A 27,172-nucleotide genomic window follows, 5' to 3' on the forward strand; every position below is an offset into this window, starting at 1 on the left:
TTATATATTGTTTACTTAGTTCTAGAGCATTTATATTTGTGTTGTTTAGAAACCAACACACAAAGAAAGTGATTACTATTCAAATACTTAGAAAAAACAATTCAGAAAACAAAGATGTGTTAAGGAACAAGGGCAAGAGCAACAACAACCACTCAACTAAGAATAAAATGAGAATGCATAACACTAAGATGAAGATTATGATTATGTTTAAACTTTATTTACGGTATATTTAGATCACTTACGGTAATTTTTGGAACTTAAATTTGTGTCTCAATTTGATTTGCAATTTGGACGGTGTTTTAATTTGATTTCAATTTCGGCATATGTTATATTGCAATGATTTTTTATGCTTGATTTCAATGATTTTTAAAATTAATTTTGAATTATGTTTTAATATTAAATAATATTATATTTAATGACAGTTTGAATATTAAAATGATTGTAGCTTTTAGTGTGACAGTGATAACACTCAATACATAGAGTCTAATCAATAAATACATTTACCGTTTGTTTAGAGGGAATATTTTACCAATTGCTCTTGTATTTGAATTGTTTGCAATTAAATCTCTTTCTTTCTCTAAATAATTTGTTTGGATAAATAAATAAAAGACTTAAATACATATTTAGTCCCTATTTTTGTCAAAATTATTCAATCTGGTCCCTATTTTGGTTGTTTGTTCAATTTAGTCCTCGTTTTGGTAAAATCGCATTCAATTGAGTCCTTTTGACAGACGGAGTTAAAATTTTAACGGCACAGTGACACGGTGTAACTGTTTGGCCTACGTGTCAGTTTTTGGTCAGTGACGTTGGCACAGTAAACTTATATGGCCGTTGGAAGTTTAAAATTTAGGGAAATTGATTTGGGGAAGAAATTAGGGTTTGAGAGGTGTGAAGCAAAACTGTGGCCAATCCAACTGTTTCACTCCATCCAGTGTGTGATTCGAAATTGGCGTTTGAGAGGTATGTCTCGTCACCATTCGTCTTCCTCCTCTTGCTTAACAGTTGGGGGCAACAAAGTTACGGTGGGTCTCATATTCGTGGTTCCAAGGGTATGGGTTTAATCCCCATTTGCAAATGTGGAGAAGTTGCAGTGCTTCGAGTGGCAAGAACTTTGAAGAATAATGGCAGACAATTTTGGGGTTGTTCTAAGTTCAAGAGTGGTGCTTGCAGTGATAATGTGTGGTGTAACTACTTCAAGTGGTGTGATGAAGAATTTTGTGATGAAAGAGATGGTATTATAGCCCAGCAAAGGATGAAGATTTCTGAACTAGAGATTTCTGTGAGGGCTATGAAGAAAACGAATCAATTTTTGTTACGATTAGTTATTGTTGTTGTTGTAATCTTTGTAGTCATGCTGCCAATAATGTTTAAGATTCAATGTTTGTAGTTGAGGATGATGATTTGTTGGTGTTGATGATGTTTTGTTGGTGTTGAAGTTATGAATGTAAAAAAGCAGTGCTGTAACTTATGAATGTTGTGTTTGTTTATAATGAAGCAGGGTCTAGTAATGTGCAATTTAAGTCCCTATTTTAAGTTCATACTTTAGTTTAAAATGTGCAATTTGGTCCCTATTTTAAGTTTAAAATGTTCAATTTGGTCCTTATTTTAAGTTTAAAATGTTCAATTTGGTCCCTATTTTAAGTTTAAAATGTTTAATTTGGTGCCTGTTTTAAGTTTAAACTGTTGAATAGAGTCCCTATTTTATAACAGAACCCGCCAAATAGAAATGGAAAATAAACCAACATATAATTGAGTCCATATTGAACATACACAACCTGCCAATCACACAAGTCCAAATTCCAATCACAACTCCAATCTTGGAGACCAATATTCATTCAAGTGCAATCAAAATGTGCTGAAGTCATGGAATTCAGATGTTCAACAAAAGTGTTCTGGACAAAAAAAAGTTAACAAACATAGTACCAATTACTACAAAATTACTACCAAAACAGGCCTAAATACATCAAAAGTTGTCTCCTAAGTAGGCCTAATTAAAGCACAACAAAAGTTGTTCAAGTTGGTGGTCTTTGAATCTGCAATTTCTGCCTGCAGCTTGGTTGCCCAGTCTATTGTGAGACTTCATGTGCCTGCTGTGAAGGTTGTGTTGGTTGTGTGGTCTGCTGACTTGATGGTGGTGGTTGTTGTGTAGGATGTGTTGCTTGTGTGGACTGCTGACTTGATGGTGGTGGTGGTTGCTCTGTAGGCTGCAGTTGTTGAGGGAGTTGTGGACAATTACTTTTGTTATGTCCCACTTCACGATATACCCTACATCTCTTTTGATGGCCACCTTTCCTTAACTCAGTATCATTTTTCTTTAATTCCCACTGTTCCAATCTCCTCTTTTTCTTTGGCATCCCAGGTAATCTCCTTTTGAGGGGGGGTTGGACATCATTGTAGGAAGTCCTCTCCCACAGCAGCTGCCCATTCACTGGATAGATTATGGAGTGGTATGTTTCTTCATAAGTGCAAATTCTGAACCAGTGTGGTATGAACTCCTCTGCATTTAAATTTAAAAACCTCATTGCAGCAAGTGCATGGCAACAAGGAATACCACTGAGCATCCATTTCCTGCACGTGCATTGGTGTGTGTCAATGTTGACTTTGTACTTCTCTCCAATAAGTGAAATGTGCTTGACTTCAAAAATCTTTTCTCCTGACCAACTATCAAAGCATAACAGGTTAGCAAATTCAATAAATGATAAATATTAATTGTGTCAAAATGCTTATTTAAATACCTTGGAATCCAGTTCTTTGTTAAGGCTGATTCTTCTCGCAGCCTAGTTGTAATCCTTGGGCAGATTGAACCTTTAAAAGCTTTCACCTTCTTTCGGTTTTTGGCCCACCTCTTCATCAAATAAATTTTGATGTCCTCTAGCATTGAAACAATTGGTTTAGTTCTTGCATCAATTATGACACTGTTGAAGGCTTCACTCATGTTGTTTACTAGAGTGTCACAAATGGCTTGACTTGTGAACCTAGATCTAGACCAAAATCTGAAAATGAAAGTGTCACACTAAGGTTAGCAACACCATAATGTGTAACAGTATTGTGAATATGGATGATAAAGACAAACCTTGGTGGAATGGCTATGAGGTATTTGTAAGCCTCAAGATTGGCTTCTTTGATATTTCTCATTTCTCTTTCCCAAGCTTGGGGATATGTACTCACAGCAGCCCGCCACATTAAATTCTTCAATTTCTTACCACCAAATTTTTTCCTAAAATTGGCGTACAAATGGCGCATGCAGAATCTTTGTTCTGCTCCAGGTAACAGCTCCTATATAGCAGGCATAAGTCTCGGTCAAAACACAGAATGTGAAATGAATAAGTCAACAATTCAAACACTTCAAAACTTTAATAAATTAAGTAATGGAATTTTCCTTTTGTTGGTCTGACATGAAAGTGATGGACTGACATACTTCTGGCCCACCTAAGTCTTCAATCAATAACTCCATAAACCAAGTCCATGTTTCTTTATTTTCTACTTCAACAAGCGCATAGCATAGTGGCAGCATCTGGTCATTACCATCTCGACCAACAGCCGTTAATAATTCACCCCCATATCGTCCTTTCAGAAAACAGCCATCCAACCCAATTATTGGTCTACACGACACAAAACTATCTTTACACGCTTTTAAACAAGTGTAGAATCTCTTGAATGTGGCTTGTCCCTCCACATCTTCCACTTTCAGTTTGATTGTAGACCCAGGATTGGATTTCAGCAACTCATTTGCATAGTCATAAATTCTCCTAAACTGTTCTTTAAATGAACCTTGGACTTGGTCTGTTGCCATTGCTCTTGCCCATGCGAGCCATAGACCAAGACACTCTAGTATTCCATTTTCTTACAGCCTTGTTACGTATTTCATTGATTTTTATACTTAGATTTTCTCTCAGGTCTGTCTCCAAAGTCCCACTCAACCACTTAGAATTGATTACATCAATGGTAAATTCCCTACTGCAAGTGTGAACATCAACAACTTTCCTTAATTGCTAGTTATGATGGGAAGTCAACAAAGCACAATAAGCTAACCAGGGGCAGTTTCCTTGGGCCCCCACACATCTCACCCTAATTATACGCTTATCATTCTTAACAAATCTTATATTTCTTCCACTATGAATTGCATACGTCCTAACAACATCTCTGAAGTGTTCCTTGTCAAGGAAATATGTTCCCACTTCCCACTTGTGGTCTGCCATGGATTTTGGCATCACAAACATCCCAAAAACATCTCCACTGTTATCCTCTGATTCACAATCAGATTCTGCACCACTCAATAATTCATCCGACACCCACTGATCATCAGAAAGACCTCTATCTATGTCTTTTCGCACCTTTCCCTTGTGTTGACTGTCACTTTCATTCTCTTCTTCATTTATACCCACTTCAACTGCAATAGAACCCACATCATTATCAGAAGTATTGCTGTCCCCTATTATATTCACAAGAATATCAACAAATTCCTCATCTTCAGTATCAGATTCATCCCAACTGTGAACCTCTGCCTCAATATCCACCTCATCCAAACCTGCTGCACCACCCAAATTAGCTTCAGCCTGACCTCCCAAATCAACTTCAACCTCACCTCCATTTCCACCTTCATCCTCACCTGCTGCACCTCCCACTTCAGCTTCAGCCTCACCTCCATTTCCACCTTCATCCTCACCTGCTGCACCTCCCACTTCAGCTTCAGCCTCACCTCCATTTCCACCTTCATTCAAACCTGTTGCACCTCTCACTTCAACTTCAGCCTCAACTCCCAAATCAGCTTCATCCTCACCTTGATTTTCACCTTCAACCTCACCTCCCAAATCAGCTTCATCCTCACCTCCATTTTCACCTTCATCACCCAAGACAAACTCACTCAAACCTCCACCATGTCCCAACTCAGCATTAACTTGAACAATCGCATATTCCAAATTATCATCTATATCATCATCTACAACTACTGTTTCTGACACAATATGAACCACAAACAAGTGGACTTCTCCAGTACGCTTAGCAACATTTACCATATTAATTGACCCATTATCATCATACAACAACTGCAACCGTCTATCTACAACATACCATAATTCTTTAACTTCTAAATAGCCCATTAACTTAAGTGTGTCTAACACCTCAAAATACCCCCATGTGTCTGGGTCACATGACCACTGATCAATCAATCCACCCACATACAAAAGCCCATCATTCTGAACAAAATGTCCACCATGGTGGACCACAACCTTGAATCTCTCATCACGTATCTAAAAAGCAAAAAATTATATGCTATCAATTAAACAGGGGACCACACACCTGAAACATGAATAAACAAAGGGGAACACAACCGAACACATATAATATTACCCTACCCACTATCGAAAGCGACAATACAATACACAATAAACCATAAAGCTGTAAAATCCACCGCAAACCCACCACAAACAAAAAATACAACTCCAAGACGAGTCAATAGTACTAACATGCACCTGGTTGACGCTCCAAACTTGAATGCGAACCTCCAATCGCGTTCTCCAACCACAATGTCGAAGAACCTTCAATCGCAATCACGCTCCAAACTTGAATGCGAACCCTAACTGATGAACTCTCCAGTCGCAAAAACCCTAATTTTCTTCCCCTTTCTGACTAACCCTAGGCCATCTCTCGAATGTTCTCCACGATCTCCTTCGTTCCCACTTCACTCAAATGATTAATCCCCTTTCGTTATCACTTTTCGCTGCAATAAAATCACATTTGATTGCCTAAGACTTGGGTGCTCGACGTTTACCTTGTTTTTCACCTTACCATTTGTAAATTTTTAAATGTTTTAACTTTTTAATTTATTTAACTTATCACCCCAATTTATTTTTAACGTTACACTGTGCCAGCATGTATTCAAAAAACTGACATGTAGGCCAAAACAGTTACACCGTGTCACTGTGCCGTTAAAATTTTTAACTCCGTCTGCCAAAAGGACTCAATTGAATGCGATTTTACCAAAACGAGGACTAAATTGAACAAACAACCAAAATAGGGACCAAATTGAATAATTTTGACAAAAATAGGGACCAAATGTGTATTTAAGCCTAAATAAAAATACCTTACATTTCAATTTTTTGTTTGGAGAAAAACAATTGAATTTTTTGTGAGATAAAATTTAATTTTTACAATATTTATTTTAGGCTTAATTACGTTTTGAGTTCATGATAAATTTGAAACGGGTTTGACGACCCAAATGGGTTGGGCTAACCCGACTACCTAGTTGAATTGGTCTGACCCGATGACCTAGACAGGTCAGGCCGGCCAGAAAACCCAGACAGGTCGGGCCGGCCAAAAAACCCAGACAGGATGGGTTGGCCCGATGATGCAAACAAGTTTGACGACCCAGACCTGTCGGTCATGCCCGTTAAGTTCGTCAACATGGCCCGACACGACCCGACCCAACTCAACCCATTTGGGTCATTGGTCTGGCTTGACCCCACTAGGTCGTCAAACCCACTCGACCCATCTTGGTCGTCGGGCCCGCTCGAACGATGTGGGTTGTCAGGCTTGACCGGCTTGTTTGAGTTATCAAGCTCGCCCGACCTGTATGTGTCATTAAGTCACCTGGTCTGTCTGGGTCATCGGGTCTGCCCGACCGTTTGGGTTGTTGGGCCTGCTCGACGGCCTGCTCTACCAGTTTGTGTCATCAGGTCGGTCCCGTTCGTCTGGATTGTATGGTCAGTCCAACCTATTATGGTTGTCGGGTTTGTCACGTCCGTTTGGGATTGAATTCAGAGTGTGAGGTTGAGTGAGAAGAATTTCAAATTCTTTATCCAAACAAGTTATTTAGAAAATGAAGGAGATTTAATTGTAAGCAATTCAAATACAAAGCATTTCAATTTCTGAGTATTGTTGAAATGCTCTATCCAAACACAATTTGAATTTCTTCTAATTTAGCTAATTGAAATACCTAAAAAAAATGCATTCATTTTAAATGCTTTTTAATTTCTCTATCCAAACAAAGTATTTCATTACAAAAAATTTCAAATTCTCCAAATAAATGAATCACCCTATTGAATTGTCTCATCCAAATACACCATTAAACTATTACCTTGTGTTTGGATGAAGCATTTCAACAATGTTGAGAAATTGAAATGCATTGTATTTGAATTGTTTGCAATTAAATTTCCTTCATTTCCTAAATAACTTGTTTGGATAAAGAAATTAAGATAACTTACATTTTAATTTATTGTTTGGATAAAATAATTGAATTTTTTATGAGATAAAATTTCATTTTATCAATATTTATTGTAGGCTTAATTATGTTTTGATTTCATGATAAATTTGGAAACGGGTTGGTCAAGCTTGTTAGGTCAACGAGTATGTCGGATCGTTGGGTCTGCCCGACACATTTGGGTCGTCAGGCCCGACCGACACCTCTAGGACGTTTGGCTCGCCAAACCCGTGTGGGTCGTCGGGCTCGCCGTCTTGCTTGGGCCATCGAACCCGCTAACCTGTATTGGTTGTGTGTTGTCGGGCTTGACCAACCTGTTTGAGTTGTCAAGCTCGCCTGACCCTTATGTGTCATCAAGTCACCCCGTCCGTCTAAGTCGTCGGGCCCGCTGACCGTCTGGGTCGTTAGGCTCGTCTGATCCGTCTAGGTCCTCAGCCCGCCTGATCCGTTTGGTTCGTCGGGCCTACTCGACCCGTTTGTGTCGTCAGGTCTTGTCATGTTTGCCGGGTCTGTTTGGGGTTGAATCCATAGTGTAAGGTTGAGTGAAAAGAATTTCAAATTCCATCTAAGTATTTGAATTTTTTCTAATTTAACTAATTGAAATACTTCAAAAAAATGCATGCATTTTAAATTCTTTTTAATTTCTCTATCTAAACAAAACATTTCATTGTAAAAAATTTCAAATTCTTTAAATAAATGAATCACCATCTTAAATTGTCTCATCCAAACATACCATTAATGGTTTTAATGATTTCATATTACCCACCACTTTAGTGGTGGAAAGTTATCCAGACAGATGATAGACGATTTTATCCACATTTTTTTTCTTCATTATTTACGGTTTTTGTTATAAGTAATTCCTTTTTTATTGTATGATTTAGAAGCGTGTGAAACGAGATCAAAAGTAAAAAACGAATGAAACTATAACATTTAATAGTTTGAATGAAAAAATTAAAAAAAAAATGAGAAAAAGAGAGGACAAATAATATGGGATTGAATCAAATTTTGTTTCTCTACCACACTCCTCCACCACTCTCAAATGAAATAAATTTTAGTTTTTGATGATAGTAAATAACTCCAATAGCATTAATCTTACTGTGTAAATTATCCTTTTGTAAAATTTTTGAATTTGGAACATTATTAAATATAATTTATAATTGATAAATTAATATAGTAAAAAATTCAACAAATAATATAGTAAATTTTTATATCTATTTTTCTTATTTTCATAATAATTAATTTTACAGAACAAATTAAAAAAATATTAAACACAACTTTATATTAAGAAAAATAATAAGATAAAAATTATAGTTTAGTGTTGCATATGATATATTTTTTTTCACGCTTCTTTTTTTATTCATCCAAACAACAAGGAAATTACACTTAGGTCTTTGTTATCTCTATCCATTAAGATAGTACATTTACTTCTCTTGTTTTTTTGCTTTCTTTTTATTTTCTTTCTATTTTCAGTTTACTCTTTCTTTCTTTTTTATTTTCAGCTTACTCCTAATTGTTACATATATAAATAAAGTCAAATTCCACAGCACCAATAGTTTAGAATAATTGGATTTTCTACCATTGTTCAAAAAGTCCACAAAGTCCACAATTCTTCTTGTGAACTATCACTATTATACTAATTAAAAATCACTCACTTCAAGTACAACTCTTAAAATAATTATAAAATTCAATCTCTCGTTGAATAAAAATATATTTTTAAAATAATAACAATATACAAATATTTTCATCATCAATAGTTAATTTAAATTATATTTTTAATTACATTACTGAGATATTTAAAAAATATTAGAACATAATACTTCCCTAATCCATGAACAAATCTCCTTTAAATCATATCGGAGCGTGTATGTATGAGGAGCCGTTTTCCATCCAACGGCCTAGATGGAGCCTTCACCAACGTCTAATTTGATTTTCCCTTCATTCTTCCTTCTCCAACGGTCATTTCTTCTCAAAATACAAATAATTCCTTCACTCTCTCACACTCTCTTCCATTCGAAAAACATCCAGATTCAGATTCTGATTCAAAACCCTAAACGATCAACATAAAAAAAGCAACAACAGCGACCAAAACGACATCAACAATAACCATGAACGACATTCAAGTGTGGAACAACGCCGCCTTCGTCGACCACGGCGGCGACGCCTTCTTCCCGATGAAGACTTCTTGGTCTTCCTCCGAGTGCTCCAAAGAAAACCTGAGTCCTACCGCACTGAATTCCTCCCCGAAACCCAAGAAAAACACCAAGACCAAGGCTTTCGCTCTTTCTTCCGATGACAACAGAAACATCGACGACGAGATCGAAGCAATCGAGCGCGAGATCACGCGCCTCACCACGCGCCTCGACGCGCTGCGCATCGAGAAGGCCAAGCGTGGAAAGCGCGTGGTGGGCAGAGCCGTTCCGGCGAAGTTCATGGAGCCGCGCCCGAACGCGGCCGTTTTGAGAAAACCGGAAGAAACGCCGAAGACTAAGGTAAAGAGCAGTAATAATAATCACAACGCGTGGCGGCGAGGGATGAGTATGGGACCTGCGGAGATAGCGGCGACGCCGGCCACCACGCAGAGTCGCCGGAAATCGTGTTTCTGGAAGCTTCCGGAGATCGACGAGGAATCGAGGGCGAAGACCGTTGGGAGAGTGAGGAAGAAAGAGGAAAGTTCGGTGGTTCAGGCTCAGGTGAGGAAGATGTTTGAGAGGGAGAAGGTGAAATCGGTGTGTGAGAGTAACAAGAAGACGGTGAAGCAGGGTAGGATGGTGGCGAGTAGGTATAACGGCGGTGGTGATGTGAGGAAGAGGTCGTTGCCAGAGGGAGGGAGTGAGATTAGGGTTAAGAAGAGGTGGGATATTCCCAAGAATGAGGAAGAAGAAGAAGCTGTGGCGGCGATGGTGACGGGTGAGGTGATGGTGCTTCCGAAGATTAAGACTGTCAAGCGTGTTAATGAAAGTCCCAGAGACTCTGGGGCTGCGAAGAGAGTTGCCGAATTGGTTGGGAAGAGGCCTTATTTTTGCTCTGATGAGAATGATGTCTGTCAAATTCTAAATTTTGCAGAAGAAGAAGAAGAAGGGGGCTGAAATGATCAATGATTCAAGGTTTTATACATCACTGTTGAGAATGATGATTTTTAGATTCTAGATTTTGCAGAAGAAGAATGGGAATGGATTAATCAATGATCCAGTTATTGTGAGCCAGTTAGCTTACCGGCGCTCAATAGAGTTGTGGTATAGTATGGAATGGTATTGGATTTTTTTGTTTTTGGTATTTTTTTTTTTAACTTGGTATAGATAGAACTTCCTAAGTTCTGATTGAATTTAGTGAGCTGAACCAGAAGGTGGAAGTGCTTTGGTTGGTTCAGACTTGCTCTTTCATATGTTGCTAAATAAAGAAGTAATCATCACGTTATATGGTTCTTTCAAGTTGTATATCATGTTATCATTGTCGTAGACTTTGAAATGGTTGAAGGAGTGTGATTGTATAGTTTGTTTTCTTTCTTAGAAGATTGTTTTTGGGATTTTTTTAACATCGGGTCTCTTGGGGTGTATGTGCTTGTGTAGTCTGAAGGCTAGATCAAGCGCCAGGAGGAAATTGGGGTATGTTCTTATTAGGATGATAAAGAAAAGCAGTCAAACTATGTTTCGTGCTCAGGAGGTGTAAAGGCATATCTTTTCTGCAAAAAAGTAAAGGACTAGGCAGAAATGTGCTTTAGAAGCATTATGAGATGCTAAATTTTTCCCTGCGCGGTGGGTTGGAACTGTGTTAGGTACCCCTTAGAAAGCACTTTTGGTGATTACACACTGGTTGCTGAATGTTGCAGAATCTAATGACAGCTAAGTGGTCGGATTCTTCTCATGTTTCGATTGACAAACATTTAAAACTCCCTCACGTGAGTACAACTTCTGAAATGAAAAATTAAAAAATAATTTTAGCAGATTTAAAATAAAAATAGGACTGAAATAAAATTGAATAAAATCTAACGTGAGGGAAGTTCAGTAGCACACCAGAACTCCTGTAGATCGAATCTTCTGGTTACTGCGTTAAAAGATTAATTTTACCAGATTATTTGAAAAAAAGGACAACAGCATAGAAGTAACCCTAAGAAATACACATTAATGTTGAAAAAAAAAAAATTCTTAACACAAGATGGTGCACGTTATCATGTGCTCCCCTTTCCTTTCAGAAAACATAAAAATGTATAGCTAGAAATAAGCCCATTTCTAACTGGTTACACTGCACAAGAATGGACTACTACTCTGTTAAACGGTGAGTGGTGGTAGAGTAGCATGTAACAATCTTAGCCAGAAAATAAGATAATATTTACCTTGTTTTAATTGGTCTCTGTTAAAATGCAATTAATGGAGCAACTATCTCATAACTTCAACATACTAGGGATCTATTAAGTATACATTCTTTAGTGCATCAATTTCTGTCAACTGCATGCTAAATTCTTTATTTGGGAAAACATTTTCAGCCTTCATTCTTTCTCTGACCCCGTAAGCAGGGATTTTGGCCTTCAAATAAGCCTGAACCAGAATCTGAAATGGCCTAAGACGACCGGTGTATCCACACTGCCTCATTTTATAGAACCATTTCTCAGTATTATGTACATCTCCACAATTTGCATACTGTTCCATCACAACCATGTAAGAGCTGAATAACGGCTTCACTGCACCCCCACATTGCCTTTCGGCAGCCTTACTTAAAATCGAAGCGGCCTTCTCTACATCACCGGCTTTAACATAGAATCTCACTAGTCCATCCCAAACCAGTGGACCAGACCAACATCTAGAATGTCTCATTCGCTCGACAAAGTCCTTACCTTTCGATATCTGGTCATTCAGAGCATAAACTCTAAGAAGTTCAGAAAAGAGCCTGGATGAGGGCCCCTTAAATTTATGCATTGCCATTTCAAATACTGCTTCTGCTTCCTCAACTTTTCCAAGTTTGCCCAATGCTCCTATTACTGCTTCACACTCCAGCATTGTGGGGTCTGACTTGCAATTGTTCCATATTCTGCTTACATCACTAGTCATGTCAAGAGAGGCGTAGAGAGAGAACAGTTTATTGTATATCCTAATATATTCATGTGAGTTTGCTCCTTCTATTTCTTTCAGTATAGTGATGGCTTTATGTTTATATCCCTCAGAAATATAGTATCTGGCCAAGTCTGTCAGGAAATGAGTATCAGGTTGCAAACCATGAGATTTCATATCCTCAACCAATTGTTCCATCCCTATTATGTCCCCAGTTTCACCCTTGGTGGCTATCAGAATCCTGTATGTAAGATGAGATGGAGTTAAATTTTCGTTCTTCATAAAGGATAATATGCCGAGTATCTTCCTTCTGTCATACTTCTTGTACAAAATGATCATCTGATTCAAAGTATAGATAGTAATTGGCAAACCTAAACTTCTCATTTTTTCAAAAACTGTCACGGATTTTTCCATGTTGCCAGAGCGGACACAGTTTACTAGAAGAGTTCTGTACAGTAATTCACCTTTGAAAGAGTCTGGCACATCATTCTTCATGTACTTCTCTGCCACATCAACTCCCTGAACCTTGGCTATTAAATCGAGATGAGAGGCATAAGCATTTTCACTATGCTCTAATTGTTTCGTGGTCTCCAACCATTCCAAAATCTGCAAAACAGATAACAGCGGAAAGAAGTTCAGACATAAATGATTATATTAAGTCTCGCAAGAAAGGCTTAATTTATCAAGTATATCTTGAACAATTGCATGAAGTAGGGACTGTTGGAAAACACGTCTACAACTCAAAATAGATGCAGGATAGCAATAATTAACTCTGGAATGGATCCTTTCATCAATTTCTTCCCTTCTTTGGTTTTAAATATTCGATCTCCATGTATTTTGATGAATCGATGACAATTGACAACAGAATCATACAATCTAATTTCTAAGTGTACACCAGAAAAGGCAATTGTATTTCAAAATTTAACATGGCAAGTGCAAATTCAAGTGTTACTAATGAAGCATCTTCGATTGGTTAACAAAATCTTGGTACTATTTTAAAGAAAAAAAAAGATAAAGCTCCATTACACAACCAAATAACAATGACATAAGGATATGTTTTGTATGGAGTAGTTTGAGAAGAAGGGGGACAAGGGTGAATCTTCTATTTCATGTAAATATTATCTTATTTGAGATTTTTTTTATTTCAAAAGAAAAAAGGAATAAAATACGTTCATGCTTGCAACCCTTCAACAATCTTCTCTTCATTCTTATGAACATTTTATTACTCAATTTAAAAATATAAAACAACACTGTTGTTTTCCTCTCCTAATACCTACAGCTAAATATATAACATCAGCATTAATTATTAGTCTAAAATGAACAACACTCAAAACAGAATATTTTAGAGACAAAATGATAGCTCCAGCAAGGCAACATTAAATACAAAGATATCCAACCACAGATATGCTATTGCTTTCCACCAAACAGAACCTAAAAGCTAGCGATTCATATGAATGTAACAAATAAAATCAGTTTAATACATGAAAAATGTAACCATAACATGTTGTAAACCAACTATCTGAAAAGCTTTAAGTTGTTGGGTGAAAGCAAAGAAATTGTTCCATGGCTCTTAACACATCACTTTCTTTAAAAGAAAAGGCATTTGGGCTTGAAGCATGGAAATGCATCATCCCACCCAAGTCTTGTGCTAAAATCAACCTACAGGTGGCAAGATTGATTTCCTGAATACCTACTCAGGCTCCAATATCAAGTCACGAACCAATTCTTTCAAAAACTCAAGCTATTTGGCAAAAGCGTAAAAAATAGAAAATGCAGCTTCATTGACCAAAATACCAGATGGTCTCTTGGACCTCAATATGAATATAAACAAAGCACAGTATGTGGTATTTAAGCATATTGAACTCCAAGAAGATACTTGGCATTTCAAAAGTTTATAACTAAAATCATTCAAATACATAAATGCATTTTTTATCTATAAAACATATTAAAAGAATACTAGATGAACAATGCCCTTAAGAGACTAGCATCATTATCTACCACTATGAAACCACCCATAAATTATGCAAAAAACTTGGCTAAGCAATTTAATAGAAACTGCAGAAAGCACCTTCAACGCCTTGTAATACATATGATGCTTCCAGAGAATAAATACAATCTTCGAAGCCTCTAAATGGCTCAAATGCTCCACTGCTTCAGCAAATTTTTTCAGAATACCAGGAAGGTAGGGGGCTGGACTGTTCATAACGGTTCTTAACAACTCCAAAGAAGTCTTCCTCTTCAAAGGCTCACGACAGCCAAGGTATAGGTCATTTGCATATTCCGACAGAGGATCATCGAGACGACTAGGTTCTGACTCAAATTCCTGCTCAACTTCTTCATCCAAATTAATGTCCCCGTTGACCTTAGCTGAAAGGAATTTCTCAAGTTCCAAAACTGTTTCTTTCAAAATATTCTCATTACAACTTTTCTCATTAACCAAAGAAGACAAATGGCGACTACCCATAAAGAACTTTCCAATAACGGGTGAAGTATGGTAACTTTCCTCTCTTAAACAAACCATTTTTGCACCTGACAATGCAGGATAACAGCCACAAACGTTGTTACGTCTGAGATACCTCTCAGTATCATGTTTTATCCCACATAACAATAATCCTGAAACCTCCACAGAATGCCCCAGTCTCCTACGAATAAGAGAAGCAATAGCAAACCCATAAAATTCCCACCAAAAATATAAAACCCACAAAAAATATTACCTTTAAAGTAAAAACAAAAATCTATGCTACATTTTGTTCCAATAAGGCAACATAGAAGTGGAAGAAACAGAAAACGAGGCTCTACGGTGTACATCAAATGACAACAGAAAATGGTAATGATTGGGGGGGGGGAGCGCTATTAATTATTATAAGCAATAGAAGCAATGTATGCAAATGCATGAAAATGGTGGTAAAAACCACTCTACAACAACATGAGTGTAAAAGTACTATAGCTTAACTTAAGAGCAAGTTCCAGTTTTTGGGGAAGAGGAGTGAAAGCAACTCGGTAATTGAATTGAAAAGATAGATACTTGATAGGGAAAACACATTGGCGCAGAATCGACATGAAGATTGAAGACGCTACCGAACCCTAATGATAGTGGGTGGAACGTTCCTCTTCTCATTTTTCAAGTTTAAGCGTTCAACTCGGTGAAGGGTTCAATTTCTGATTTTTGAAGAATTGTATTGTTTATTTAGATAATTTAATTTGAAATCTAAATTTAGTTATAAAATCCTTCTCCGTAATCTATGCTATTAATTTATATTAAAAGAATCATAAATTTTTAATATTTTGTGTGATTACGTATTATTTTTTTAAAATTAAACACGTTTTTTTAGTTTTAACTTGTCTGAATTTTTCATTATCTAAAAGTAATACAATTTGATCACAAAAATTTAAATATCATTTTTTTTATCTAATTAAGTTGATTTTTTTTTTAACATTAGCACTTTTGATATTTGAACTATCTTCTATTCGGAACACGTAAAAAAAATTACACCAATTTATTTTAAAAATTCGAGAATAAATAAATATATATATATATATAAATTTGTAATGTAAATTCAAATTTTACATCTAGGTCCTACCAAGCATATTTAACAAAAGAAAAAAAAAATCTGTAAACCTTTTTAGTTTTATAAGACTTTTTTTTATTCATAGAAAAAAAAATTCACAAACATTCAGTGAATGCATAAACTTTTAATTAAATAAAAAACAAGGTAAGAATACACTATGGGCTTTAACCTACTTGCGAAGAGTCCAGGCCCAATGTTAATTGGGCTGCGTCAATGGTTTCAACCAAAACCCTAATATTTGACTCACAAACCCTATTTTTTTGGTGTTCTTAGATATTCCGATAGATAGAGAACGCGGCATAACCTAAGGCCATCTTTGTTTTCTGTGTCTGTGCATCAACCACAACCAGAAGCCGCCATGGCCACTGCAAGGACTGTGAAGGACGTTTCTCCCCACGAGTTCGTCAAGGCGTACTCTTCTCACCTTAAGCGATCTGGCAAGGTCATTCCTTCTCTTATTTGTCAATCAAAAACGTTTCTCAAGTTTGAGATTACGAGATTAATGCGAAGCCTTTATTTTTGTCTTCTGATTTGATTGTTTCATGCTGGGTGAACTGTTTATGATTCATTTTGGTTTTATTCTTATAATGGGTTATAGGAACATTGTTGATTTTGCCTATTTTCTAATGGTGCTTTTGTTAAGCAGTCACGCCCAACCAAACCTGTTGATTGTTTTCTGTATAAAGTTGCATGTTTTGAATTGGGTTGGTCTAAAGTTCGCAACTTGATTCATGCGATTGCTTGACATTTACTCTGGGTATCAAGAGTGAGTTTTCTGTGTTGAGTTTGATCATAAGTGAGTGTTTGAAAATAAAGGAGTTTATTAGTTGTGACATGGTAAATAGATGGTTGATTGTGTAATTGATTCAGAAGGAAGCATTTGTTTGTCATTTGGGTTTAGTTTCCTTCTTTTAGCACTGTGTTGACCTAGGTCTGGAAAGGTCTTTCCTTTGGTTGTGATTTTGTATGTAGTAATCATGTTCTTTGTGTTGTTTTGTGTTGATTAATTGTGACTAGTCTCAGTGACTTTTCTCAGTTTTAATTCGCTATCTTTATGAAATAGGTGATGTCCGTAATGTCTTTTAAAATATCCTTTTATTAATATGTCGTTCTAAATTCTTCTTTTGGTTCTAACCAGATGGAGCTGCCAGAGTGGACTGATATTGTCAAGACAGCAAGATTTAAGGAGTTGGCTCCCTATGATCCTGACTGGTACTATGTTAGAGCTGGTGAGTTTCTTTTTTCTTGTTGACTGTGTTTTAGGGTTTCGGGAATGCATTTTCTGGTTAATAGCATTGTGTTGCTGAAAATTTCAATGATATAATAGTGAGTTGTGCTGTGTTTTTTAATTCAAATCATGAACAATTTCAGCTTCCATGGCTAGAAAGATCTACTTGAGAGGAGGACTTGGTGTTGGTGCATTTCAGAGGATTTATGGCGGGAGCAAGAGGAACGGTAGCCGTCCTCCTCATTTCTGCAAGAGCAGTGGTGCCATTGCCCGTCACATTCTTCAACAGTTGCAAACCATGAACATCATTGAACTGGACACCAAGGGGTAAAAGCTCTCTTCTCTAATATTTTATATTAGCTACATTACAATGTTAAAGATCATATCACAGTTATAGCTTATCTTTTGCAATTAATGACTTCTGTTGCATAGCTTGTCTTTTGCAATTGTTGGTGCTATTCTTGTTTGTTCCTTCTGCATCAGAATCTGAGCATGTTCATTTATTCTTCATGTGATAAAATGTATCCATCTTTTGTTTCAGTGGCAGGAGAATCACTTCCAGTGGCCGGCGGGATCTTGATCAAGTTGCCGGACGCATTGTGGTTGCACCTTGATCTGTAAACTGCCAATGAGAGCTAGTCTGCTGCCATAAGCACTATTAAGATTTTGGGGTTTTGTTAGAGAGATGTGATGATAACAGATTATGCGCAAATTTTGATTTTAGACTGAGTGTCTTTCTATTTATTGGACGTGCTTAATGTTTATGATGTTCTTGCTTTCAGTCTTTTATTAGATCATATTGCCACATTTTTTTTCTTTTGATTTTTCATTTTGGATATTCCTTTTTTTGTTTTTTTACTTATGAAATGAAGATTAAGGGTAGATTAAACTGATTACGGGAAGTGGCTATAATTCTTCTTGATTCATCTATTGTGTAACTGAGCATTTGCCAATATGATATTTTAATTTGGGTAGCACTGGGCACTGATCTCATTTTCATTTGAGGAAAGAAATTAAACCAGTTTGAAGAAGTAATTGGTGAGGTTAATTGAAAAAATAATAATTTAAATTCGTAATTTTAAGTTACAAAGTGGTTTATGTATTTTTCAAAATTGATTAGTTAGGCATCATTTAAAATGTGAATTTAGTTTTTTCATGAACTTGAATGTTAAATTTATATATAGAGAAGTTATAAACATTAATCTTGTTTATACAACATAGTTGTTAAGTTAACTATGTAATTTATTATAGTTACAATTTTCTTGGGATCAATGCTAATCTTTTTTTCCATTTCCATTCTTAAATATTTCTCATAGTTGATAGTAGTGCCTCAATTCCGTAATTTATATATATTATTTAAATAATTATTTTATTATTTTTATTAGAATAATAATAAATATTAGTCAATTAGAAAACGAAATTTTGGAAAAAGCTTTCAAAAATCTTATGGATTGGATTGTTGTAGAATAATTTAAATGTATTTTTTGTTTTCCGTCATGTTTCAAAGTATATATCAATTTTATCATTTAACTTTATAAAAGATACGTAAAATACATGAACTAATGAGTTTGGTAATGATGGTCAGGAGGATGAGTATTCTAGGTTTGGTGATCAATGATTTGAAATTTAATCATTATATTTTGACAATTTTTTTATAACATAAAATATTTTTTTAAATGATTTTAAAATATAAAAACATAAAAAATAAAAAAATGAAAGTCATTTAAAAATGTTACCTCATGAAATAAAAAAAATTATCAAAATTATCAAAATTTAATTGTTAACTTTTTTTGGTATTTAAAATGGATTTAAAAAAGGAGTAACTGGTTTCTCGTGGAAATAGTTGAGAAATCGAAAAAATAAGAGAAATATTGATTCATTGTTGAGGGCTACCCACTAACCTCTTATGTCATTTCATACTTTATAAAATATTTTATAAAATTGAGAGATGAAATTCCATACTTTAAAGCAGTGACAGAATGCATTTTTAATAAATAATTTTAAAACGAAAAATATATTTAACTCCTCTTTAAAAAATAAAAAGTTAATTATGGAGTACGCATTTCAAAATCTTCCTCATGAATTATACTTTTTTTAAAAGAATAAAATACTTTTTAAATGTGAGATAATATTTTCTGAATGCCTCTGACCTTATTTTGAGATAATATTTTTTAAAAAGCATAAATTTAAAAAGGCAATTTTTGCCACTACACTCAAATGGGAGATTTGAGAATATGCAAGTGAAAAAGAATAATGGTCTCTAACCAAATATCAATCAAAGTTTGGTTCCACTCCACGAGTATTTCTAAACACATTTTTTTTTTTTTTAATTTCAAACGATCTGTAAATAATTTTTTCCTTAATTGTTCTTAATTATTTGTATAGTAAAAAACACATTTTCTATTTCTTTTTTTAATTTCAAACGATCTGCAAATAATTCTTTCCTTAATTGTTCTTAATTATTTGTATAGTAAAAGACATAATCTAATATAAATTGCATATTTAATTTTCGTTTAGCATATGAACTTGTAAAAAAATTAACACGGCCGTTATCAAAAAACAATATGGTTAATATTATTGGGGACATGAAAAATTCATTATTGATATTTGTAATATTAAACAAAAGAGGTTACTGTTAATTTATCTTATATATAAATATGGAATATGTTTTGAAATATGAAAAAAAAAACACTACATATTTTGTTAATTTAAATTTTAAAATTGGTCTCCCTTACTGTTGTTGGTTGGTCCTCTCAATATTAATATAACTGAGTGATTTGTTATTCAAACCTATCCACACAATATAAGTTTATTTCAAAAAACTTCTCTATAAACAGAGGAAAAAGAAAAAACAGCCCTAGATAAGCTAAATAATTTTATGAATATGCTACAAGATATTGGAATGTAGGAGAACATCAATTTATTTTTTCTATATTACTCATACATTCACTTGATTTCAGAAACAAGTTAATGGAAGCAGAAATTTGAGTAACACCGGTTGGATAACAGAAACAGAAAGTTGAAGTAGCAAGGCAAAATTGAATCAGTGCCTAAAGTGCCTCACATTGGTAAAGAGTAGTGAAACACCATACTTGTTACAACAATCTATGGCATCCTGGTCTCTGATACTCCCACCTGGTTCTGCTATAACACCGATTCCACTTTCACATGCTTCTTCCACAGCATCTTTCCAAGCTGTTCATAGATTAAGATGCATCCATGTTAACATAATTATCAAAAGGAAAAAGCAACTTATACTCTAAACTAATTTACTTTCACATAGCAAGGACTCTTCTGTCTTGTTATGGTTTGATAGGAACTGAAAATCTCATAATGATGTTTATGTTTTATCCAGCTAAAAGGGATTTCAGGATCTCACAAGAGAGGAAAATCCTCCAGCACATAGATTTAGTTGCATGAAGACGAAAAAGAAAAAAAAAAGGATACAAAGAGACTACAACTACACTGTCTTACGGACACGAAGATACAGTTAAATTGAGAAAATATAATACACAAGACACGGTGTGTGTATATACATATTAGTTTTGAACTATCAACTAACACATTGTCAACTAACACAAAAATGAATCTAATCTATCTAATTGGCGGCCATTGTCTCCAAAGAATATGTTGTTTATAAAACAGCAAAACTCAATGAATTCTGGTGTCGCAAATATTTTGACAATAAGACTTACCAAATGGGAAGAAGGCATCACTGGCCAAGGCTGCTCCTTTAACATCATCTCCAGCTTTCCTCATTGCTATTCTCAAACTCTCCACACGGTTTGGTTGCCCACTTCCCATACCTAGCATACAATTGTTCTGCAAAAGATTATAACAAAAGGGGTCAGTTTCTTGAACATAAAGGCAGAGAAAAGTTTCATGGTATGAGAGATTACAACCTTAGCTATCACAATGGCATTGCTTTTGACATGCTTCACACACAACCATGCAAACTCTGCATCACGAAGTTCATCATCTTGTGGAGCCTTCCCAGAGACCACGTTGAACTTGATGTCTTGTGGGGTTAAGTCATCTGAATCCTGAGCCAACCAACCTCCACCAACCTGTCTGAGTGAAAGCTTTCCCGGTTCATTCTTTTTGGCTTCAAGAATCCTTAAAGTTTTGGACTTTCCACGCAGAATCTCAAGCCCCTTCTCTGTGTAGCTGGGTGCAACTACTATTTCATAAAACATCCTTGTCTCACCGTCTGTGGGGCTTCTGAATTCTCGAATTTCTTTAGCTAGTGCCTAAAATATATGAAAAATATTAGAAACATTACTTATATAACATTGTTTCCTCCATGTCTTAAAGTGAAAAACCAGTGACTGGATCACTTTGTATCACCTGAAAAGAAGAAAAAATCAGACAAAAAACTCAAATAGAATATTTACCTCATCAATTTCCACGTTGAACGCTACAATTCCACCAAATGCACTCACAGGATCTGCTTTAACAGCTAGTCTGTAGGCTTCAAGAATATCATCACGTGATGCTACTCCACAAGGATTGGTATGCTTCACTACTACACAGGTGGGGTTCTTAAACTCACACACACAGTTCCAAGCTGCATCAGCATCCAAGTAGTTATTATATGACATCTCCTGCATGATAATGTTAAGGTTGTAATGTTAGGGGAATTACATGAAGATTTATAGAAACGGTACAATTTTTCAGTCACAAACTCTTGAAATATATGAAATACGTTTAGCAGTAAATTCAGATGATAATGAAAGAAATTAGTGTGTTGACTCCCACCTTTCCATGGTGTTGGATGGCTGTAGCAATTCCACCAGCATTAACCTCAGAAAGTTTTTTGTCGACATAGAATGCAGCTTTTTGATGGGGATTTTCACCATAACGGAGAGAACTTTTGAGTGAAAGAGGCACTGTTAAGCTAGGAGGAAATTTATCTGTCATCAAATACAACAGAATAAGTAAATCTATTGAGAACATAAAAATTAACAACAGCACTTGAAATATTTAAACTAAATACATATTCAGTATACTCGCATAATATACAGACAGTTCTGTTCATGATAATAATAATAATAATAATAATAATAATAATAATAATAATAATAATAAATAAATAAATAAATACAAACAATGGTTTAACCCATATCAAGATACCTAATGCTCCATTAATATCAAGTCTTTGGACAGTAATATTAACCGCTAGTGATATCCTTGTTGCAATGGTCAAACACTGATAATAAGGCATGTTCGATAATAAACCTATCTTTGGATTGATTTTATTATTAACACGCAAAACCTTATAATTATCACTTTTACCGTCACAGGTGTGTATGCAACCCGGCCAAGTATTAATCTTCCTTTAGACCGATCAGTACTTGCATGGATATACATAAGCACCAACATTTAACATTTTTTTACAAACTATCTCCTCAAGAGAGGTCACTTTGGTGACTTCTTAATTTAATTTGCCCATAAAAATGTTAACAAAACCAGAATTTAATTATTATTATAATTTTTTTTTTAATGTGAGCATAATTAGTTTATTTCTTTTGTTCTCAATTGAGCAACGATTGCTTCTGTATCTGCCAATATAAATTCTGTTCCACTCCTCAATGGAACAAATTTTAAGGACTAGAAAGAAAATATTGATATTATTCTTGGCTGCATGGATTTGGATCTTGCATTAAGAATTGAGCAACCCCCTACTCCTATGACGTCCAGTACTCCTGAAGAAATAAGGAATCATGAGAAGTGGGATCGCTCAAACCGCATGAGCCTAATGATCATTAAGCTCATGCGGTTTGAGCAATCCCACTTCTCATAATTCCTTATTTCTTCAAGAGTACTGGACGCCGTAGGAGTTGGGGTTGCTCAATTCTTAATGCAAGATCCAAATCCATACAGCCAAGAATAATATCAATATTTTCTTTCCAATCCTTAAAATTTGTTCCATTGAGGAGTGGAACAGAATTTATATTGGCAGATACAGAATCAATAGTTGCTGAATTGAGAACAAAAGAAATAAACTAATTATGCTCACATTAAAAAAAAATCAGAATTAAATATACGATTTAAAAATCACTGACTTCACAAACTTCAAAATTAGAAAATATATAAAATATATGAAATTTGTACACCAACTAATCTGGTGGCTATAGATGAAGCTTTAACATTCTAGGATTATATTTATAGATTATTATCATTTTTCTGTAATGGACGTTTCCATCTCACTGAGGAAATGAACTAACAACAATCAATAATCAATTCCTCACAAAACTTGAAACAGAATTACCTCCCACACTCTGCTTCCACAACCACTCAGATACTGCAGAGTCATAGGAAGCAACATGTTGAAAAGCTTTCCATGCAAGTTTTAGCCTGAATTTTTCATCATCCTGGTTCCCTTTAAGAAATTCCAGAAGGGCAGGGTAATCTTCTGTATCAACCACGACTAAAACATCTTTGTGATTCTGCTCAAATAAGAATTTATCACCATATATTCAAAATATTTCAATAGAAAAACTAAAAAATTCAGGTCAAAGACAGTATACAATGAACAGGGGTTATTAAACTTTTCATAGATGGCATTCGGTGGTAGGATATTTTCTGAGCCATTTTAGAAAACCCTTTTAAGTTTTCATGACAAGATAAAGATTTATCAATGATGTCAAGAGATCAAATTTATTTTGAGGTTTGGCATATTCAGTAAAAAAGAAAAGAAAATCACCTTTGCAGCAGCTCTAATCATGGCTGGACCACCAATGTCAATATTTTCAATTCCATCCTCAAACTCAATGCCACCAGCTGCAGTGACTTTATCGTAAAATGGGTACAAGTTCACCACCACAACATCAAAAGTACCTAAAAGGAGAAACTTTAAGAAAAAGCAAATACAATCTCTCAAACTAAATGAGTGCAACCAAAATTGAACAGAAAACTAGAACCATGCAGTTGTAATAGCAGTTGACAACAACATAACTTACCAATTCCATGTGTATTAAGAGCTTCAATATGATGTTTTAGGTCCCTTCTAGCCAGGATACCCCCATGTATGTTAGGGTGCAAAGTTTTGACACGACCATCAAGCTGTGAAAAAAAGCCACAACATTCTTGTTATAAGCTTGTACATGTTTGAGCAAACTTCAAAGAAAGTAGTGACCATTCTGCTAGTAAGTCCACACTGAGAGCAAACCCAGGCACAATGGTAAAAGTTGTAACTTGAGGAATTCTTGGCCATGGGTTTGAATACCAAATTTATAATATATCCATTCTGCTGAGGGTGCCAACGTTTATAAGATTACCAAAGCAAGGAGATTAGTCATCAATATAAACTCTAAAAAGTTTGCAACTATGACACTCCAAATTTCCATATAGGAAATGTTGGTTTAAGTAACCAATAAATGAGAAGTCATGATGCTAATACAGACTAAAACTTTTGACCTATGTACAGATGTGGCTATCAACATTCAATAGAAACCATTAAAGTTACAATAAAAGAAACACCAGAACAGCTAGTTCTGCAGGAAAATATCAGCAGAAAATTAAAGCCTTGTAATCCAATAAAAACATTAAAAGAAGCATGACCAAGCAATTAGAAAACTTGATTAAGCCCCTGCTTAAGTAAGCTTTTCCTTCAATATACACTTATAGTAGAGACAAAAATAAGGTAAAATTGATTAAGTTCTGTTTACTAGATAAAATCAACTTATACACGTCAGTTTTTGGTGAGGTTAGATTATAGAGCTTCTATAATAGTTAAAGAGCAAGAGTTTATTCTAACATACAGGAGAAACTTAATTCATTTTTCATCCTTATTGCCCTTTGTAAAATTTTTCATAAAAATGTTTATCCAAAGAGGGCCTAATCACATAATAATTCATAGACGTATCATCAGAAGTTCCAGCACTAGAATTGTTCGTGAGTTTAGAGAGGAGAACTCAAGCAGCAATGCGCACACACCATTTCAGGGAACTGAGTAAGCTGTTCTACTTTAGTAACAGCTACTCCAGCCTTCTCCAAAGCAGAAGCTGTTCCTCCAGTTGAAACAATAGTGTATCTACAATTCAATAGAGAAACTGTCAATAGTTCACTATAGCAACTGAAGCTTCTCGAGATTCCACAAACCACATAAAAAAAAAAAAAAAAACAAGGGTGAATAAATAGTATGAAAAAATCAAATAAAGGAGAGTAAAAAGCAAGAGTATTCTAACATATTAGAAAAGAAAATCATTAACTGTAATAATTTATTTACCCTAATTCCTGGAGCCCATTGCCAACAAATGCAAGATCCTTCTTATCTGACAATGATATCAAGGCTTGCTTGGTCCCTGTTTCACAGAAAAACATCGTATGCCAGAAACAGTTATCTTTGCATTTAAAAGTATAGAAAACATCACCAAAGGGTAAAATATGGGTTTGTTTTGAAACTTACAAATTAAAAAACAAGTATTGTCTAAACTGAAATCACAAAGAATAAATACAAATTCTCTCTACAATTAAAATTAACTGGTTTTGAATGGAACACGGGGAAGGAAAGTTATTCAAAACATTTTTGTGGGGCAAATCACCAAACCTTAATGAATTGGACTAATTTGCATCTTAAATTAGGAGGACTTATTGAATGCACACATGCAAGATACATCTGCCGCGGATGAGCTTAATATAGTAAAACAATGATTTGATATCTCAACTATGACAAGTTTTCTGTGTCTGCTGTATTAAAATCCCTCTTAGGCTCATGAAGTGCAACAAATGAGCTTCGGTGGAGATATAGGATGCACGTGTCCGTTCTCTTTTGACGTAAAACCAAACATACAGTTACCAAATAATCATCAGCAAAACATCCACACAGAATCAATGATTATTCATACTACCCCAGGAAATAATCAATAGCTTATGTGTGATAGAAAAAAAGGACCAAAACCATTAGTAAGCCCAAAATGTCTTAGAACATCAGTGCGGATTAATCACACAAGGTCATGCAATAAAAAATCAAAAACGGCATTAAGAGAGAAATGAAAGCACCCTTTGAGATTAGAAAGCAAAGACACGAATGCAATCCACTCCATTTGAAGCCACATATGTGGTATTGTGTAAATCGCCCCCATTAGATAAAAAACGATTCTTTTTGGTTACCTTTGAGGGGTGAAAAAGAAAACAAACAAAATCCCTAAATAAAACGATTGAAAACACGAAAAGAAAAGAGGTGGTGGGAATGAAAAGTACCAGGGACAGAGGAAGAAGAAGCAATTTTAGAGGCTGCTATGGTATCAGTCTCCGCCATGGCTTTGATGGGAACACCCCTGAAGTGCAGTGAAGATGACCGCACCTGGACATACCCATTTAAAAATCAATACCATTGAGCAACAACAAAATCAGATATAAGCAGATAAACAAAAAAAGAAAAGTATTAACACAACTTTAGATAATAAACTGAAACAGTGAATAAAGAAGGAGAAAAAGAAGAATACCAAAGTTTTGGATAGGAGATGGGAAGAGAAGTTATGGGGGGTTGTGAGGGGATAAGGAGAGTGGAGAGTTCCACAGAGAATGCGAGAGGGGATGGTGGCTGCGGTGGTAGTGGCGGCGGTGGTGGCTGCGGCGGAGGAAGCACCCAACACAAACATCCTCTGAGTGTGTTAAAGAGTGACACAACCAATGAGTTATGTTAACAAAGCTTTTGACTTAGGTTTGATTGATTCTCAAATTCTTGTCCTTTTCATCAAATAGGTTGTGTTGCTTTGTGGTGTTCAATGGGCATGTCTTATATGAATGAAACTCAACTCTTGGAAAAACCCAAAATCCAATCACAATTTATAGCAGAAAATTGTGAAAAAAATTCCATCAAACATTTTTTTTTATCTCTACATTATACAAGCTAACAAAATTTTAAACATTTTTTTAATATCAATGGAGAGTGAAATAAAATACAATGATTAATAAAAAATAAAAGGTTAAATATGTTTTTTGTCCTTCAAATTTTAGTAAAATTTGGAATTAGTCTTTTTAACCCAATTTTGTTAGGTTTATCAAACGTTTCAAACGCATCTCATGTTAGTATTCAAAATGTATATACATTTTGACACATTTTTTCTTTAATATTACCTCAAATATTAACGTAAATCGCATTTAAAACGTCATATAAATTTGACAAAAT

The 27,172-nt window shown here is 35.2% G+C and overlaps 5 protein-coding genes across 5 annotated transcripts; 2 read left to right on the plus strand and 3 right to left on the minus strand.

The window, feature by feature from the left end:
• Window positions 1-2,066: 2,066 nt before the first annotated feature.
• LOC146888582 (uncharacterized) lies at window positions 2,067-3,198 on the minus strand. The gene is made up of 3 exons (XM_085676196.1): window positions 3,074-3,198; window positions 2,736-2,993; window positions 2,067-2,661 (listed from the first exon to the last, which is right to left on the minus strand). The coding sequence occupies exons 1-3, from the start codon at window positions 3,181-3,183 to the stop codon at window positions 2,067-2,069; spliced, it is 963 nt and encodes a 320-aa protein (XP_085532322.1). The 5' UTR covers window positions 3,184-3,198.
• A 5,877-nt stretch (window positions 3,199-9,075) lies between these two features.
• LOC114183031 (uncharacterized) lies at window positions 9,076-10,730 on the plus strand. The gene has a single exon (XM_028069868.2). It carries the CDS (start codon window positions 9,304-9,306, stop codon window positions 10,282-10,284), a length of 981 nt encoding a protein of 326 aa, XP_027925669.1. The 5' UTR covers window positions 9,076-9,303; the 3' UTR covers window positions 10,285-10,730.
• A 771-nt stretch (window positions 10,731-11,501) lies between these two features.
• Window positions 11,502-15,397, minus strand: LOC114183016 (pentatricopeptide repeat-containing protein At1g80270, mitochondrial-like). The gene is made up of 3 exons (XM_028069857.2): window positions 15,266-15,397; window positions 14,309-14,882; window positions 11,502-12,846 (listed from the first exon to the last, which is right to left on the minus strand). Exons 1-3 carry the CDS (start codon window positions 15,298-15,300, stop codon window positions 11,593-11,595), a joined length of 1,863 nt encoding a protein of 620 aa, XP_027925658.1. The 5' UTR covers window positions 15,301-15,397; the 3' UTR covers window positions 11,502-11,592.
• Window positions 15,398-16,036: 639 nt separating this feature from the next.
• LOC114182289 (small ribosomal subunit protein eS19z) lies at window positions 16,037-17,829 on the plus strand. Its single transcript, XM_028069133.2, has 4 exons — window positions 16,037-16,251; window positions 16,948-17,038; window positions 17,181-17,364; window positions 17,579-17,829. The coding sequence occupies exons 1-4, from the start codon at window positions 16,168-16,170 to the stop codon at window positions 17,649-17,651; spliced, it is 432 nt and encodes a 143-aa protein (XP_027924934.1). The 5' UTR covers window positions 16,037-16,167; the 3' UTR covers window positions 17,652-17,829.
• Window positions 17,830-19,940: 2,111 nt separating this feature from the next.
• LOC114182282 (AICARFT/IMPCHase bienzyme family protein) lies at window positions 19,941-26,769 on the minus strand. The gene is made up of 12 exons (XM_028069121.2): window positions 26,487-26,769; window positions 26,242-26,344; window positions 25,268-25,343; window positions 24,976-25,072; window positions 24,000-24,102; window positions 23,744-23,877; window positions 23,309-23,486; window positions 21,796-21,950; window positions 21,432-21,641; window positions 20,940-21,287; window positions 20,733-20,859; window positions 19,941-20,232 (listed from the first exon to the last, which is right to left on the minus strand). Exons 1-12 carry the CDS (start codon window positions 26,640-26,642, stop codon window positions 20,081-20,083), a joined length of 1,839 nt encoding a protein of 612 aa, XP_027924922.1. The 5' UTR covers window positions 26,643-26,769; the 3' UTR covers window positions 19,941-20,080.
• Window positions 26,770-27,172: the final 403 nt, after the last annotated feature.

Source organism: Vigna unguiculata, chromosome 1 (assembly GCF_037176805.1).
Source record: "Vigna unguiculata cultivar grain cowpea cultivar isolate G323 ecotype 2 chromosome 1, ASM3717680v1, whole genome shotgun sequence".
NCBI lineage: Eukaryota > Viridiplantae > Streptophyta > Magnoliopsida > Fabales > Fabaceae > Vigna > Vigna unguiculata.

Coding starts and splice junctions, on each gene's coding strand:
- LOC146888582 (XM_085676196.1), bottom strand. CDS start 3,183: ATGTGGCGGGCTGCTGTGAGTACATATCCCCAAGCTTGGGAAAGAGAA. Junction 2,994..3,073: donor CTCATAGCCATTCCACCAAG/GTTTGTCTTTAT, acceptor TTTCATTTTCAG/ATTTTGGTCTAGATCTAGGT. Junction 2,662..2,735: donor ACAAAGAACTGGATTCCAAG/GTATTTAAATAA, acceptor ATGCTTTGATAG/TTGGTCAGGAGAAAAGATTT.
- LOC114183031 (XM_028069868.2), top strand. CDS start 9,304: ATGAACGACATTCAAGTGTGGAACAACGCCGCCTTCGTCGACCACGGC.
- LOC114183016 (XM_028069857.2), bottom strand. CDS start 15,300: ATGTCGATTCTGCGCCAATGTGTTTTCCCTATCAA. Junction 14,883..15,265: donor CAATGTGTTTTCCCTATCAA/GTATCTATCTTT, acceptor TCTTATTCGTAG/GAGACTGGGGCATTCTGTGG. Junction 12,847..14,308: donor TGTATTACAAGGCGTTGAAG/GTGCTTTCTGCA, acceptor TCTGTTTTGCAG/ATTTTGGAATGGTTGGAGAC.
- LOC114182289 (XM_028069133.2), top strand. CDS start 16,168: ATGGCCACTGCAAGGACTGTGAAGGACGTTTCTCCCCACGAGTTCGTC. Junction 16,252..16,947: donor ACCTTAAGCGATCTGGCAAG/GTCATTCCTTCT, acceptor GGTTCTAACCAG/ATGGAGCTGCCAGAGTGGAC. Junction 17,039..17,180: donor CTGGTACTATGTTAGAGCTG/GTGAGTTTCTTT, acceptor GAACAATTTCAG/CTTCCATGGCTAGAAAGATC.
- LOC114182282 (XM_028069121.2), bottom strand. CDS start 26,642: ATGTTTGTGTTGGGTGCTTCCTCCGCCGCAGCCACCACCGCCGCCACT. Junction 25,344..26,241: donor TTCTTCTTCCTCTGTCCCTG/GTACTTTTCATT, acceptor TCTGTGAAACAG/GGACCAAGCAAGCCTTGATA. Junction 21,951..23,308: donor GTGGAAGCAGAGTGTGGGAG/GTAATTCTGTTT, acceptor ATTTGATGACAG/ATAAATTTCCTCCTAGCTTA.